This window comes from Lygodium microphyllum, chromosome 13 (assembly GCF_053477565.2).
Source record: "Lygodium microphyllum isolate KBCC chromosome 13, Lygodium_microphyllum_v1.1.10, whole genome shotgun sequence".
NCBI classification, from domain to species: Eukaryota; Viridiplantae; Streptophyta; class Polypodiopsida; order Schizaeales; family Lygodiaceae; genus Lygodium; species Lygodium microphyllum.
Window position 1 is genome coordinate 140,261,817 of NC_141147.1, and position 15,937 is coordinate 140,277,753.

The 15,937-nt window shown below is 40.6% G+C and overlaps 2 protein-coding genes across 3 annotated transcripts; both read left to right on the forward strand.

The window, feature by feature from the left end:
- Positions 1-1,206: 1,206 nt before the first annotated feature.
- Positions 1,207-6,256, forward strand: LOC148027276 (glucan endo-1,3-beta-glucosidase-like). Of its 2 annotated transcripts, XM_087691852.1 has the most exons (3): positions 1,207-1,405; positions 1,501-2,391; positions 6,225-6,256. In XM_087691852.1, the coding sequence occupies exons 1-3, from the start codon at positions 1,231-1,233 to the stop codon at positions 6,239-6,241; spliced, it is 1,083 nt and encodes a 360-aa protein (XP_087547978.1). In that variant the 5' UTR covers positions 1,207-1,230; the 3' UTR covers positions 6,242-6,256. The 2 variants fall into 2 exon arrangements, with proteins under 2 accessions (XP_087547978.1, XP_087547977.1); XM_087691851.1 differs by lacking the exon at positions 6,225-6,256 and having other exon boundaries at positions 1,209-1,405; positions 1,501-2,977.
- On the forward strand, positions 4,801-15,322 carry LOC148027277 (uncharacterized). The gene is made up of 8 exons (XM_087691853.1): positions 4,801-4,984; positions 5,305-6,123; positions 6,303-7,615; positions 11,810-12,136; positions 12,908-13,096; positions 13,779-14,711; positions 14,829-14,978; positions 15,073-15,322. The coding sequence occupies exons 4-6, from the start codon at positions 12,095-12,097 to the stop codon at positions 14,538-14,540; spliced, it is 993 nt and encodes a 330-aa protein (XP_087547979.1). The 5' UTR covers positions 4,801-4,984; positions 5,305-6,123; positions 6,303-7,615; positions 11,810-12,094; the 3' UTR covers positions 14,541-14,711; positions 14,829-14,978; positions 15,073-15,322.
- The last annotated feature ends 615 nt before the right edge of the window (positions 15,323-15,937 follow it).

A 15,937-nucleotide genomic window follows, 5' to 3' on the forward strand; every position in this document is an offset into this window, starting at 1 on the left:
AAGCATGTCAAGTAAGAATTGAGCTTTGTGTAATACGTACTTAGAAAATATCGAGCTTTTCAAGATCCATCCACAAAAAAAGGGTGGTGAACATACCCATGAGCTTTTACAAGTACTTGTCACATGCCTTCACAAAGGAACAAAGTGTGATCATGGATGTATTTATTAGATTATGTAGTGAGTGACGTTTATATGTCATCATGCATTGTTAATATGGTGAATAACATGATAAAAGAACATGATTAAGGAGAACGAATGCAATAAGTGGAATAAAATGAGGGAAAGGACCACTAAAAGATTATGGGACTTAGGAGCTAAGACACACATAAAATCAAAGAAACCCAAATGCTCAAAACTTGTTCAACTCAAAAGCTGTAGTGCCACTTCAAGGGCATTATAGTTGGCTGTAGTTTTCATAAGGCTAAAAAGTCGGAACGTGATAAGTTGGTTGGTAGCTTTTCATGGAATATACCATTACTAAAGTTTTACATGCTAAAAGTCAAGGAGAGTGTCCTCACCTAGTATGCACAAAATTTCCCTCCCGCATTTTAAGGGTTACTCTACCATCTTATTGTTCAATAATAAATTAGCACATGGGATAAGTGTTTTCTTGACTTTAGCACTTACACAAACTATTGAACACCAGCATAATTGCCACTTGTCTTCTTCATATAATTGAGGATTCACAGTGGGAGATTAAACCTTATCTATTAAATCAAAGCCAAGAAACCAAGTCAACACTCTGCTTAAAATACTTGAATCACCGACTATGCAACAATGTGTCAAATTATTTTATGACGTTTATTAATACGAAATTTGGTTGCATCACAAGTTCAAAGTGGAGACTTACTAATTAATGTATAGAACCTATTCTTCTAAGGTGAAGGTATAACAAAAGGAGAACTTGTGCGTGCACCACCAATGTCTGTCTATCTCTATCTGCGTACCGATCACCATGATGGTTTACTTGGGGTGAAGGAATATAAGTTAGGAATCTGCGTACCGATCACCATGATGGTTTACTTGGGTTGAAGGAATATAAGTTAGGAATGAAAGGTTCCCTTTAAGGTGTGTTGGCAGAGCCATAGTAAAAATAAAACAAAATGATGGGTCTAATCGATTAAGACTTCACCATAATAATTGAAGAGGAGAAATGCAGCCTTTTGCTTTTTAAATGGATGCGGGGCCGGCATGAGCTTCAAAAAGCGACAACCACAATCGAACACAAATATGCACAGGAGGCGCGCTGCGCTCTCTGCGGCGCCCCGGGTGACACCACGAGTCCCACAGACCTCTCTCGCAGGAGTGCCAAGTGCCAGCAGACGCACCGAATTTGGAGACATGGTTTGGAAGGCCCTTCTCTTGCTTGTCGCAAACGTGCTCATGTCGATGACGCTAGCCTGGGGTAACATGATTAACCGCAATTTCCCTCTCTATAACCTATTAATACTCCTACGCAGTAATGCTTCATCAATGTCGATTGGTGAAATGTAAGCGCAGGGGGCGGGTCGATCGGAGTAGACTACGGGCTGAATGGGGACAACTTGCTTCCGCCCAAGCAAACTGTGGCGTTGCTGCGAGCGAAGCGTGTAACACGCGTGCGACTCTACGAGGCGAGGCAGGACGTTCTGGAGGCATTTGCGAACTCAGGCATTGATGTTCTGCTGGGCATCGCAAACAAAGATGTGCCCAAGATTGCCGCCAGCTTGCTGGAAGCGATTCGGTGGGTGAATGATAACGTCGTAGCTCACCCTGCATCGGGCATCTCCACCATCGTAGTTGGCAACGAATGGCTCCTGGATTCCACCCTCGACTCCGCCCTCCTCCTCCCAGCCATGCTCAACATCTACACAGCACTGATCAACGCGTCGCCGCTTCCTGCTCTCGACCTTCAAATCAAAGTGACCACATCCCATGCTTTCAATATTCTTGGCAAGAGCTTCCCGCCTTCTGCTGCAGTCTTCAGGGGTGGACTCCTTTCGATATTGAAGCCAATCCTGGAGTTCCTCGAGCGAACTGGATCTTATTTTGTGATCAATGTGTTCCCGTACTTTGCTTACATAGACGACCCAAATGTGTCGTTGGACTTTGCACTGTTTAACCCCAGCGCCAAGCCAGTTCGGGACCCGAACACGAACTTGATTTACACCAACTTGTTTGATCTTCAGCTTGATGCGGTGTATGCAGCCATTGGGTCCCTACTAGGCCTCTCCTCCGTGGAGTCATTTGAAGCAAGTGTGCGGAAGGCTCGTCCTCGCCATCGTGTCGTAGTGGGCGAGTCAGGATGGCCGTCTGGGCCGGGTGGTAGTGGGTCGGTGCCCAGCAGCAGCAGCAGCCGCCAACTGACCATTCCAACTGCTTTCAACTCCAACTATAGATCTAAAATAGGAGGTAATACTACTACTACCACCACCACCACCACTAGTACCATGATTACTAGTACCAATGCCCACAGACACCATAGGACGCCAAAACCCAAAGTAACACCTTCTGCACCTAGTAGTGGCACTTGCACTGGGCGTGAGTGCACCGCTGCCAGCGTGAAAAATGCTCGCACCTACAATCAAAACCTCATCAATCATGTGCATAGATCCAGCGGAACACCCGCCAATCTCAACTCCCCTATCGACGCCTATATCTTCGAGGTCTACAATGAGGATCTTAAGCCACCAGGCATAGAACAACACTTTGGCTTATTTAATCCAAATGGCACGCCTGTTTATCCTATAACCTTTTGATGTGTATAGGGTCTTGAGTGAAAGCACCTTCACCTTATTCTGATGTGTAGAACAACCTATATGGATGTACTAAGACTTGAGTTTCACTCCTTTGTTCCAAGAGAGTAGGTTACTCAAGTACACCGAAGACATTCTTAGGAATTCACACACATACACACTCACTCACTCACTCGTTCTTACTCACTCACACACACACACACTCTCTCTCTCAACACGAACCGGAATTCTTGCATAGAAAATTTGTGTTTAAAGCATTAGAACTAACATCAAATTAAGGGGTATTGGAATATTTGGAGTGTCAAGTGTTGTTTTAAGGTGAATGGTATGGAGCGTCTATGCGGTGTTGTGCACAAGTCAAGTTGGTTCATGCATTGGTCTGCTTTATAACGTTGTGGTCTCCTTCCTTTTCAATAAAAGTTACTCTATGTAGTAGATGGAGTAAGACAACTCATGAACAATACCATCCTTTTATACGTCCGTCATGGGCAACACTACAAGAGAAAGGCCCTATAGACGCGCACTGTACACGCGAAAAAGCGGGCGCGTTTATAAGCGCGTGTATCAGTGTGTCTATTCATGCTAGTATAAAAAATGCGTCTATATATCCGCGTTGATAAACGCGCTTATAGATGCGAAAATAAATGCACATATTTTTCATTTCTCATAAAGTCCCTAAATATGACCAAACCTCTTAACAGCTAGTATTTGTTTGAATAGGGCATGATTAGATGTATATGCGACATAATTACACCTGGATCATATGCTAGGACATGATATACATGTATAGAATCATACGGACATGATATACATATATATACGAAATGATCCAGGTGTATAGGGCATATACATGCATAGGACATGATATACATTACCAACTTTACTTCTTTCTTAGTACTACAAATATACATCCAATCATTCAAAGCTAATTATATATATGTGATTTCATGCCCTATATACATCCAATCATGCCCGATACAAATGTGATTGGATACGTCATGATGATTGGATGTATATATAGGTCAAAGGTTGACTTGTGCATTTGCAATATATATATATATATATATATATATATAAAGAGAGAGAGAGAGAGAGAGAGAGAGAGTGAGAGAGAGAGAGAACTGATCAATACACTCACATATCTCATTTGTTGTGCACTTAACCTAGCCATGCATGCCAATTCATAGCATGAGTAGATTAATGTAAATCAGTTGGCTTGTGCATGTGCAAGCTATTCCAATCATGTCAAGGTGCACTTATAACTGACATATAATTTTAGATAAGGTGGACCACATGTAGCCAATGTGCACATGTCCTCTTTTCATAATCTTTAGCCATTGTGTCCACTTGTTGGTGGTGACTAAAATAGATCACTGTAAGGATACTTTGCAATACCAGCAAGCCAACTACAAATCTCTTATCTATGAAATGTATAAGTAAATTAACTTGGTTAATTTGATGAGGCCAAGTTTTCCTTCCATGGATAGTGTGGTTGGCTATATTCTACTTCAAGGTTATAGGAACTTACAGAAGTCAATGGAGTATCCTAAAAATGACGATACTTTAATTACTATATCAAGTCACTTCATGTACATATCTTTGATTGATTGATGGATAATATGCCTTTCTCTATCTCTTTCGTATATACCTTCATTGCATTATCTCTCTCTAGCTAAAAACCATTCGTGCTTTATCCACCTATTGATACTTGCATGCAATTGTAAGTGGGATGGTCTAGTAAGACACTACATATGTGCCAATTGACTTGCCAATGTGTTATCTCTTATCCTCAAGATTTGTTATATATGTCACCACATAGGTCAATTGGTTCCCTAAATGCATGCATTGATTCCCTAAATTGTTCCTGCGCGTCTGTAAGCGAGTATAATAGGCATTATCCACGCATATACACGCGCAATTACACGCGCTTATAGATGCGCTACGCAGGTATAGAAAAATTTAAAAAAAGTTATGGCTTTTTTTTCAAACTTGTGCTTTATTGCGTTTTTTGCGCGTTTTCTGCAGTTCGAGCTCGACATCACTACTCGTGTTTATCTATCACTTCATGAAGACAATGAGACAAGGAAATAAGAGTAAAAAGAGGACAGGAGGAAAGAAGAGCCAAAGAGTAAAGAACAAGAGCCAAACAGTAAGGAAGAGAAGAATATTCAAGCAACTTACCAAGGGAAGGGAGAAGGAGGACAAGGAGCTTGCAACCTAGCCGCCACCCGTTGGAACAAGCAAAGAAGGTGAGTTCTTCTTCTCTCTCTCAATCTTGTTTGCTTTCTCTGTTTGTTTGTCTCTCTATTCTCTCTCTTCACATGCTGGATCTTGTCATCTATGGAGGTTGTTTTGCACATTTTTTAAGCAAGTTTGAAAAGAAATGGTCCGATTGTGCGTGTCTGTCAGCGCATCTAGATGACAGTGTAGAGGCAGGTATATACGTGGATATAGACGCGTTGACAGACGCCCACATAGACGCAGATATAGATGCGCACAGAGACGTAGATATAGATGCAACATGTAATATGTTTTATTTGCATAGGGTAATATGATTTTTCTTTTGTAGATGTGGAATTCTGGATCCTCCAGCACCCCATTCAACAAGGAGCAATTCATGGGGGAGATGACCAATTATCTTGGTCGCCCTCCCACTGCAGAGGAGGTTTTCAGTGTGATGTCTGGGACACCTATCACATCTTTGCCTACACAGGGATCAACTGAGGTACATGGATCGGCCGAAGCACGTGCATCTGCAGAAGCACGTGTATCGAGTGAGGTAGAGGGTAGTGCACGTCGAGGGAGATTCGTGCGGGAGGACGAGGAGGTCGAGGGCTTTGTGGGGGTTGCTTAGGTGGTGGCTCTCGATCACCCTCACCGGAAAATGAGACAGGTGAGCCTCCAAAAATGTACTACTCTGTCACTGATGTTGGTGGTATCTTGCATGACTTTGAGGGGAGGGAAGTGATAGCCTACTTGAGGAGTGTCGTGCATGCCACATACAAAGATTGCATGATTCCCTTCAAGCACAAAAAAATGGTTTGTGGCAAGAGGTGCTCCGGGTAGTACATAGAAGGTATCCTAACCTAATCCTGAGAATTCACGATTCTCAGATGATTGGGGATGGTCAAAGGTGAGAGACGCGCTTCATAACAAGAGGTCTCACCTTATGACGCGTGCCAAGGAGTCATTGCGGAGACAAGAGCAGGGGCACCCTGGATATGGCCAACCACCCAATTGCCACCGCAAGGAGTGGAAAGAGGCCAAGAAGAGAGCAGCGGAGAAAATGACAAGTCGCCAGCATGCAGAGGTGCGACGTATCCAGATGACAACCATGGAATCGTCGCATTATGGATCGGGTGGTAGGGAGTCATGGGAGGCTGAGTTTGTAAGTATTATTTGATTTCTTTTTTTAAATTAAATTTTATATTTTTTTCACTTCATTATGTAGTGTGTTTTAATACGTTGTATGTTCAAATTGTTTTGTAGTATCATATCGTTGGTAGGATGCCTACTCCTAGAGAGGTAGGCTACCATTGAGGTCATAACCGGGCGTCCACTTGGCAGCATTTCTACGAGGAGGGACTCATCACGGAGGAGCAATATAATCGCGCCATGAGGATTTTACCACCAGAATAGGTATGTTTTATTTTTTACATGAAAAGTATAGATAACTCTAATGTTTCATCTATATATACGAAATTTCGTATTCTACATACATTATTTTGTTTTCAGTATCCAATCTTTGAAATAATCTTTCTCTGTTTTCCCTAAGCATACAATTTGATGTTGATGGGGGAAAAAAAACCAGAGAGCATGTGGCTTGCAAAGCCACATGCTCTCTGGTTTTTTTTTCATACCTCTATTTTGCGCGTCTATCAGCGTGTCTAAATTGCAGGATAAATGCGCGTCTATTCTCGTCAAAAACTTGCAGAGTAAACGCGTTTTTAGACACGTAGATACATGCCTGTATAGACGCACAATATGAATATATCCACTTTTTTATAAATATGATTATATATTTACGTAGCGTGTCAATATGTGCGTCTATATGCACGTCTACATGGGCGTGTAACTCTGACTATAAGCGTGCCTTTAGACGCGATACGGTAGACGTAGAAATAGATGCGGTAATAAACGCGTCCGACATTCTTTTTCACAGTTCAAATATTACGTCTACAAGCGCATCTATGGAGCCTTTTTGTTGTAGTGCAACAACTCCCACCAATCTATATATGTTTATCGGTGAAAATTTCAAGAACACTTGCTCTTCTAGGGGATATGTAATATTCAAAAAATAAGAGTCGTGTCTGATTTTAGCTAGATAAATTATTATGTGCACTCATTTCATTGTGTAATATTTATTTATATAAAGTGGGCATCTCTTGGCACCACGAAACAAAATTGCATGAATCTGTGTGTGTGTGTAAAATTGTAAAAAAATAGACTTGAAACAAGAAAGGTTGAAGAAAGCATGACACAAATTGGGTACAATCTTCCCCATGCTAAGAGGGTGCTCTCTTAGAATGTTTGTAGCACTATTCCATTCTTTATACATGCAACACTACAAGGATATGGAGGTATAGCGACGGCGGGTTCCGACGCAAAATAGCGGCGTCGCTATTAGTGTCGCACGCAAATAGCGACTGTGCTCCGACGAAAAAAACGCGGGCCGAAACTCGAGCGCGTTATTTTGCGCGCATATATGAAAGAGAGAGAGAACATCTTGCATTTGAGAGGGAGAGGGAGAGAAAGAGGGAGAATGAAAGCTTCTCACCGCCGTTGTCGCCGTTCGCGAAGAAGAGGAGGAAGTGTATGGAGGGCAAAGAGGAGCCATCGTTGCGAAGAGGAGCCGCTGAATCCATCTTCGAGGCTTTACGGTGAGTGCATTGTTCCTTCTTGCTTTGTTTTTGTATTTTCTCTTTCTCTTTTACTTGTTTTTGTTAAAATTCATGTGTATTGAGAGAGGGAGAGGAAATGAGAGAGAAAGAGAGGGAGAGGGAGAGGGAGGGAGAGGGAGGGAGAGGAAATGAGAGAGGGAGAGGGAGGGAGAGGAAGAGAGGGAAACATTAAACATAATAGGGAAAGAGAGAAAGAGAGGGAGAGGGAGAGGAAGAGGGAGAGGGAGAGGGAGGGAGAGGAAAGAGACACCACAACAGAAACGAGGCATAGACGCGCATGTTAGACGTGCAAAGTCGGGCGCGTCTATCATTGCGTCTATATGCGTGTGTAAAAGGGTGTGTAACTAGATGCGAATTTTGTGTCTATATATTCGCGCAAATAGACGCGTCTTGAGATGCATAATTATTTAACCACCTGAAATTGGACTTAATATTAAAAAAAAACCAGAGTTAATAATTAGTTTTGCATTGCTCTCTAATGAATGGCAGTTCCTCCAGTTGACAAGCCTGATATAAGTAATTGGTGGCAAGCGACATAAACCTTATTATACAATTAGTAGCAAGCATTGCATGTATCTCGTAATTTCTCTACTTGAAGATCATAAAAAATACTTCCTTTTTATTATGTAAAATTCAATTTAGCTTTAAAGTTGACTATTGATTCTTGAGTATGCACGTGCGCGCATGATATTTTTCATAGAATTAAGAATACACATTGAATCATTAAGCAAATTAAGTATGTTGCAGTGAATGATCCATCTCATCTTCAATGAGATCAGCCCTTGCTAAACTATCTACTTCTAGGTCTATGTTACCAAGAGGTAATGAAACAAATAAGTCTATCCCACTATCAGATGTGTTGCTATATTTCTCAATAACTTCATCAATATCATCAATCACATTATTGTCCTCTTCTGCGTTTCCTTGAACATCCTCGCGAGGTTCATCTTGTACTATATCATGCATATCATCCATTATGGTGTCATCATGTACATCATCATTAATTGTTGGATTGTCATCTGTTATCTCTATATTGATAATATTACCATATATTGGTTTTGAACGATTAGATATAGGGATGACATACCACCATCAGTTATTGTTTACCATTGGATGATACACAACCTGTATTTGAAAAACAAAAGCAAGAAACTTAAATACTTATTATATTGTGTATATGTATCACATGTATACATATAAAAAAATTAGCTTTTGCATATATACCTGCTCGCATTGTTTAGTACTAATGTGTCATTCTTGTTTTGGTGAAATTTTGTAGAGTCAATGATTACAAAACCACTTGGATGACGTTTGATTGTGCAATGCTCACCATTTGTTGCCACTTCTTTAAACCACTTCACATCCAATATATATATAAAGAATCGTTTGAAGTCAAGCTTCAGAATATCTTGGATCAAGCCACAATAACCTTCCATGGTACCATTGGCATTCTCGAAGTGAGAAAGAATACCACAATCTTGGGTATTTCTCTTTTCATCTATACGTTGAGTTCGAAGATATTTATCCTCACACCAAATAGCATTGAATAATGTGCACTAGTAGTAAAAGATTAAGATCAAACATGTCAATTTATTATATAAAATATAACTTATAGAAACAAATTAATTGATAGTATGTCTCACCTTTGATAAGCAACCTCGTGCGTATTCCCACTCTTCTTGAGATATATTAATTTTCTCCTCTTTTTTCATTCTCTCCATTTCCTCATGTAACCAATCTATATCAATATGATGTGGGAGCGCATTTAGATGATCTGGAAATGAGACATTACGTCCATATCTGGTGCGAAATGCTTGTCTTTTGCTTTTTCTTCTTGCCCTTGCTTCATTATATAGTGTCACCCATTTGCTCATTACATCACTATTGAGCACACAAAAACTATTTAACTTACGAAGTTCTTCTTTTGTTAGCACTTTACTCGTTCCTTTTCCTTGAGGTATTATAGAGGTCATCCTCAAGTCTTCATCATCTTTCCATAGTCGTGGTTGAGAGGGGTCCACTTCAGCAAGATATTCAGAGATATAAACAAGGGATGATTACACTAACCAACCCTCAGCCATGCTTCCCTCAGGCCGTGCTTTTTGCCTCACAAAATCTTTCAAGGTTTTCATGAAGTGCTCAAGGAAAAACATCCACCTTGCATGAACTGCCCCACAAAGTGTGATATCATCAATCAAATGTACGAGTAAATGTAATTGAGTAGTCAAAATGGATCGAGGAAAAATTTCCTCCACCAAACAAACCACCTTAACAGATAATACTCGAGCATCTTGCAATGTGTTTGGATCAATTTCCTTCGAGCTCATGTATTTGTTAGGATGTATTTGACAATTGTTTATTTTTGTGTAGAAATTCAAAGATATATAATGAAAAAATACAATGTATACACACCTCACAAGCTCTCCCATCTTGTAAATGATATCACGTACATATTTGGATACACAATGGGATAGTTTACACATAGTTACTCCACTAATTATTATATTCATGGTTAGAGATACCCTTACTTGAATCATTTTGTGCCAATTGTGGGACTTCAAACCAGATAGTTGCTCCACACATCTTTTCTTTTTCTTTATGAAGGCTCCCTTGAAACATCTCATACATCCTGTGGGTGTTCAAAAGCTACATATTTGTTCCTTCACTATTTTTTCCTCATTCTTTGACAACATTCAAGGTGCATGGGGTAGCTCAATCTTTCCTCTGGGTCCAATGCGTGGATAGGCTCGTCTCATGTGACCAATGTTACGTAAATCCTCCCTTACATTGACTGAATCACGAGCCCCTATCAAGTGATCCCATAATGTAGATACAATATTTTTGAATATGTGCATGGGGTCCAACATGTGATTGATCTTGAGTTCAGTCTAATACGAAAGATGAAAAAATATAGAGAACCTAACAAATAAACAATATATTATGTAAACAATTCATCATGCTAAATACTTTAAAGTCAATCGAGAGAAATGCACTTCTTACCGACTCATGCTGAGTGGAGGGTGGCTGTCGGCATTAATCCATCTCTCCTTCCAATCTCGAATGGTTAAAGATTGTGGAGTCATTCCATTAGTAGGGAGAACATATTTGGGATGGTCAATAGGAAGAAATCGATGATGATGGTCATAGATAACCTTCTTTAAATGTGCCGGCCTAGAGGAAACTAGAGAGGGACCGCAAATAGGATATGCATGATATCCTGATGTGGTTAAACCTGAACAAACAAGTGAATTAATAAAATGCAATTTATTCAAGCCTTGAATTTCAAATATAGAGTTATATACATGTATCTGAACACTCTCCGTATCCTAGAAAGTCATGCATGGTCCATAACAACATGGCCTTCAACGTGAAATCTCTAGAGGATGCAGATGGGCTTAAGTCTTGCACCTCAATACATTCCCATAAAATTTCCAACTCTTCAATCAACGGCTCTAAGTAAATGTCCATGTTTTTTACCTTGTGCTTTCTAGGAATCAGAAGGGACAACATTACATGTCCCTTTTTAATTGCCATGGATGGAGGAATATTATAGTTCACCAATACCACTGGCCATACACTGTATGATGTGCTTTTGATACCAAATGGATTGATTCCATCCATACCTAAACCAAATCTCAAACTTCTTGGCTTTTCTTTGAAAACGGGCCACAAATTATCTATATGTTGCCATGCCGGTATGTGCATACCATGACATGAGCATTCCAATAGACTTACACTTGAACATAAGTTGAATACGTGGAACAATCGGAAAATGTCGCAAAACCTTACGAGACACATCCATTGACTTCATCTCCACTTTGTATCTTGATTCGCCACAAACAGGACACTCTCGTGCGAACTCATCAATCCCACGAAATAAGACACAATCATTCACACATGCATGGATCTTGACATAATTGAGGCCTCCCAGAGATTTCAAGTGATGTCTTGCTTGCTCTCTCTTAGTTGGCAATTTGTTTCCTTTTGGAAGCATTTGGGATAATAACCAATATATATTTTTAAAAGTGAGTTAAAACCACCAACATATATTTGTGTCTGATTTCAAAATAGAACAATTAATATTATGATTCATAAGCCAAACTGAATTGATACCTACTTCAATAACGCATTCAAACTGACATTACTCCATCCATAAATTGTTTGCAAGTTAAGTATCTCAAGGGACGCACGAAGAACAGAGTACGTACAACCTTCATACAACGGAGTAGATGATGCTACGTATAGTGGATCATTTGGCTTCGTAGAGTGACCTTCTCCTTGAACCGGTTGCGAAAATAGATGGTGTACCATGTTGTCCAAAATCTCATCCTCTACAACTTGATGGGGCATTTCATGAGGGCTACTATCATGATCGTCAGTCTCCACTCTTCTTGAAGACTCTGCCTCCTCGCGTCGACGTTTTGCAGCCTCTCGACGCCCGGGAGGGAGTATCTGAGGATGTGGCACTGCATCCTGCTCAACCACAAAAGGGAGTTTCATGTACGTTGATATATATTGAGTAACATAGACTAGCAATCTTAGTGTTAAAAAAAACAATGAATACCAGTGATTTTTCTTGGTCCCATTCTCCATACATGCTGAGGTGTGACATTGCAACTCAACGTGCTCGAAAAATACACCCTCGACAATGATCACACATGCATTTAATTTTTTGTCGTAGCCATGCATCTCGATTATGAAGACGTAATGTTTCATCCTCACTTGAGGATGTGCTCTTGACTCATCAACATGCACTGAACCAGATCATGATGACGACGACATGATTAAACCTAATTCATGATAACATTAAATTTGTTATTCATATGTTTATATAAAAACTTCAAGCTGGCGTATTAATTATTCTAAGATCTCAATTTTAAATACACAAAACTTATCATAAATCTCAATTTTAAATACACAAAACTTATCATAAATACATAAAAACTTATGATAAGAACTTACTATCAAAACTTATCTTAAAAATAAAAATTCATGATAAAAACTAAATGCGCGTCTATATCTGCGTTTACCTACGCATGTAAATCTGCATCTATTTGCGCATCTATACGCGCGTTTACGTAAACTTAGACGCGCATATACACGCAAAAATAGACGCAAATGTCAAAATTCAAAAGATACTTGAATCATTTCTTTTCAAACTACGCCTTTCCTTTCCTGTGTTTTTTGCGCGTTCTGAAGCTCGAGTTTAGCCGACATGCAGTCTCTTCATGCCTCACCTCCTCATGACTCACTTCTTATTTCACTTCAAAGAGACAAGAGGGAAAAAAGCAAAGCCAAGGAGAGGAAGAAAGAGAGAAGAAGAGAGAGGAGAATAAGAGGAAGAAGAAGCAAAGGGAGGAGACAACAAGCAGCAAGCAAGCATCAAGGGAGAGTAACTCACCAAGGAGAGGAAGAAGGAGAAGGAAGAAGCGCCACCAACCGCCACACCAAACACCCAAGGTGGGTCCTCTCTCTCTCTCTCTCTCTCTCTCTCTCTCTCTCTCTCTCTCTCTCTCTCTCTCTCTCTCTCTCTTTCTCTGTGTATTAGGATCTATGATTGAACTTTTTATAGCACAAATAAATCATGAATGGTGGTCGTCGGACTGAAATTAGCCAACTAAGCACGTTTGCCAGCGCGTCTACATTTCAGTACAGACGCATGGATAGATGCGAAGCTATGTTTGCTGTCATTGTGTTTGCAACCGCGTCTCATAACGCGTGTATTCTGCGTCTGAGACGCACGAATACACGCGCTCTGTATAGAAGAAGCTTTGACTTCAGAGTCCCGTCTCCAGGTGTGTGTATCCTGCATGTGAGACACGGGAATACACGCGCCCGACCTAGAAGCTTTGACTTTAGAGTTGCATCTCCAGGCGCGTGTATTCTACATCCCACACGCGAGAATATACGCGCGCCCAGAAGTATTGACTCTAAAATCGCATTTGAGAGCGCGTCTATGCTGCATCTCAGATGTGGATATACATGTGTTCTGACCAGAGGGTTGACTTCAGGGATGTGTCTGAGAGCACATCTATCTTGCATTTTAGATGCGATTATACACGCGTCAGCCAGCTCTGATAAAAAATAAAATTTTATTTATGAAATTGTACGAATTTGTCTTTTTCTTGTGTTTCTTTTGCAGATGTCGCATCCTGGTTCATCTAGCAATGACCGAGATTTGGATCGCATGAATGATACATTGGGCTTGTTCGGCAGAGGGGTCAATGCATTTTTTGGAGGTTTTCCTAGTAAGGAAGACTTCATGGGAGAGATGACCAAACACCTTGGCCGCTCTCCCATAGCAGGCGAGGTATTCAGCGTCATGTCTGGAACGCCTCTGACGTCTTTGCCTGGCACTACTTCCCAAACACCAAATGTCCAAACTCCAATTGCAGGTACTCCACGTGCAGCATCTGTACATGAATCGGATGAAGCACAAGCATCATCCGACGCATGTGCATTTGCAGAAGCACATGCATCCAACGATGCAGAGGGTAGTCGACAGAGAGGGAGGAGGGAGAGTCGAGGGGGAGGACGAGGCTTGTGTGGGGGTTGCCTAGGAGGTGACGAGAGATCACCCTTACCAGAAGATCACATAGAGGATCCTGTACGCCAGTACTATAGAGTTACAGATACTGGTGGCATCTTCTATGATGATGAAGGAAGGGATGTAATGGCGTACATGAGGAGCGTCTTGCATGCGACGTATAAAGATTGTTTCATTTACTTCAAGAATCAGAAAAGTGGCTTGTGGCAGGAGGTGTTGAGGGCAGTCCATAGGAGGTACCCAAATCCTGAGGGTCAGCGATTCTTGGATGATTGGGGATGCACAAAAGTGAGGGATTTGCTTTACAACAAAAGATTCCACCTCATGACATGCGCCAGGGAGTCACTGCGGAGATAGGAGGAGGGGCATGGAGCCTATAGCCAACCACCTATGTGCCACCGTATAGAGTGGAAGAAAGCCAAGAAAAAACCAGTAGAGAAAGTGAAGAGTCACCAGCATGTAAAGGCACGATGCATCCAAATGGAAACCATGGGATCGGGCGTCAGAGAGTCGTAGGAGGCAGAGTTTGTAAGTATATTTTGATTTCTAGTTTTTTAAAATTTATATTTCTTTCAAATTTTTATATAATTTGTTCTAATACATTGTGTCTCATAATTGTTTGTATATATCATAATTGTTTTGCAGACTACTATCGTTGGTAGGATACCTACTCCTAGAGAGGTAGGTTACCATCGAGGCCATAACTGCGCAGCCACATGGCTTCACTTCTATGAGGAGGGTCTCATAACTAAGGAGCAATACAACTGGGCTATGAGGATTCGACACCCAGAGAATGTATGTTTTTCTTACTTTCCTATTAAAAGTATAGCTAATTATAACTTTTTCTTTGCAATTGTACGTAAGCAACCTTGATCTTTTGTGTGTGTAGGAACCCCGATGTGGAGCATAGCGAGGAGGGGGATAGCAACGCTAGTAGCCATGGTGGTGCTAGCGAAAATGTTTCTTCTTCAAATTCATAGAGGAGCACCATACCTCCTCTATGGCCTTGTTTTCTTGTATATCTATTATCCATCTTTGAGCCTACTGCTTGCGGCCATGCTTTAGGTCGCAAGCACTTAAACTCCCAATGTAAATGTGTTTTATCTATAATGAATACATGGATTTTTGTTTTCAATTCTCATGCTTTTAGATCCATTGTGTTTTTCCCAAATGCACAATTTGATGTATATGAGGGGAAAAAAAAACTAGAGAGCATGTGGTTGCTTTTTCCAGTTCTTTTTTTCGTGTGTATCTGCACGTCTAAATTGCAGAAAACACGCGTTTATAAATGCATCTAAAATGCAGAGTACATACGCTCATACACGGGCTACATAATTCAAATTAAAAAAATAAATTAAATATAATTTAAAAAAAAGATATTTTTGGTTTTGCGTTCACGTCTATCGATGCTTGTAGAAGCGCGTCTATGGGCATGTCTATATGCCCGTCTAATTTTCCATCTAGACGCGTTGGTAGACGCACAAAAGAAATTAAATAAATAACAATTTTGGTTTTTTAATGCGCTTGCATTCACGTGTGTATATGCGCGTCTATTGCGAGTCTATTTCTACGTGTAAATTTCTTCATACATGCGACTATAGATGTGAGTTTGTAGACGTGCAAATAGACGGGTGGGTAGACGTGCCCGTAAGATTTTCTCTCAATTCAAAAATCGCGTCTAAAAGTGCGTCTAAGAGGCCTTTTTGTTGTAGTGAGAGGGAAACATTAAACATAATAGGAAAAGAGAGAAAGAG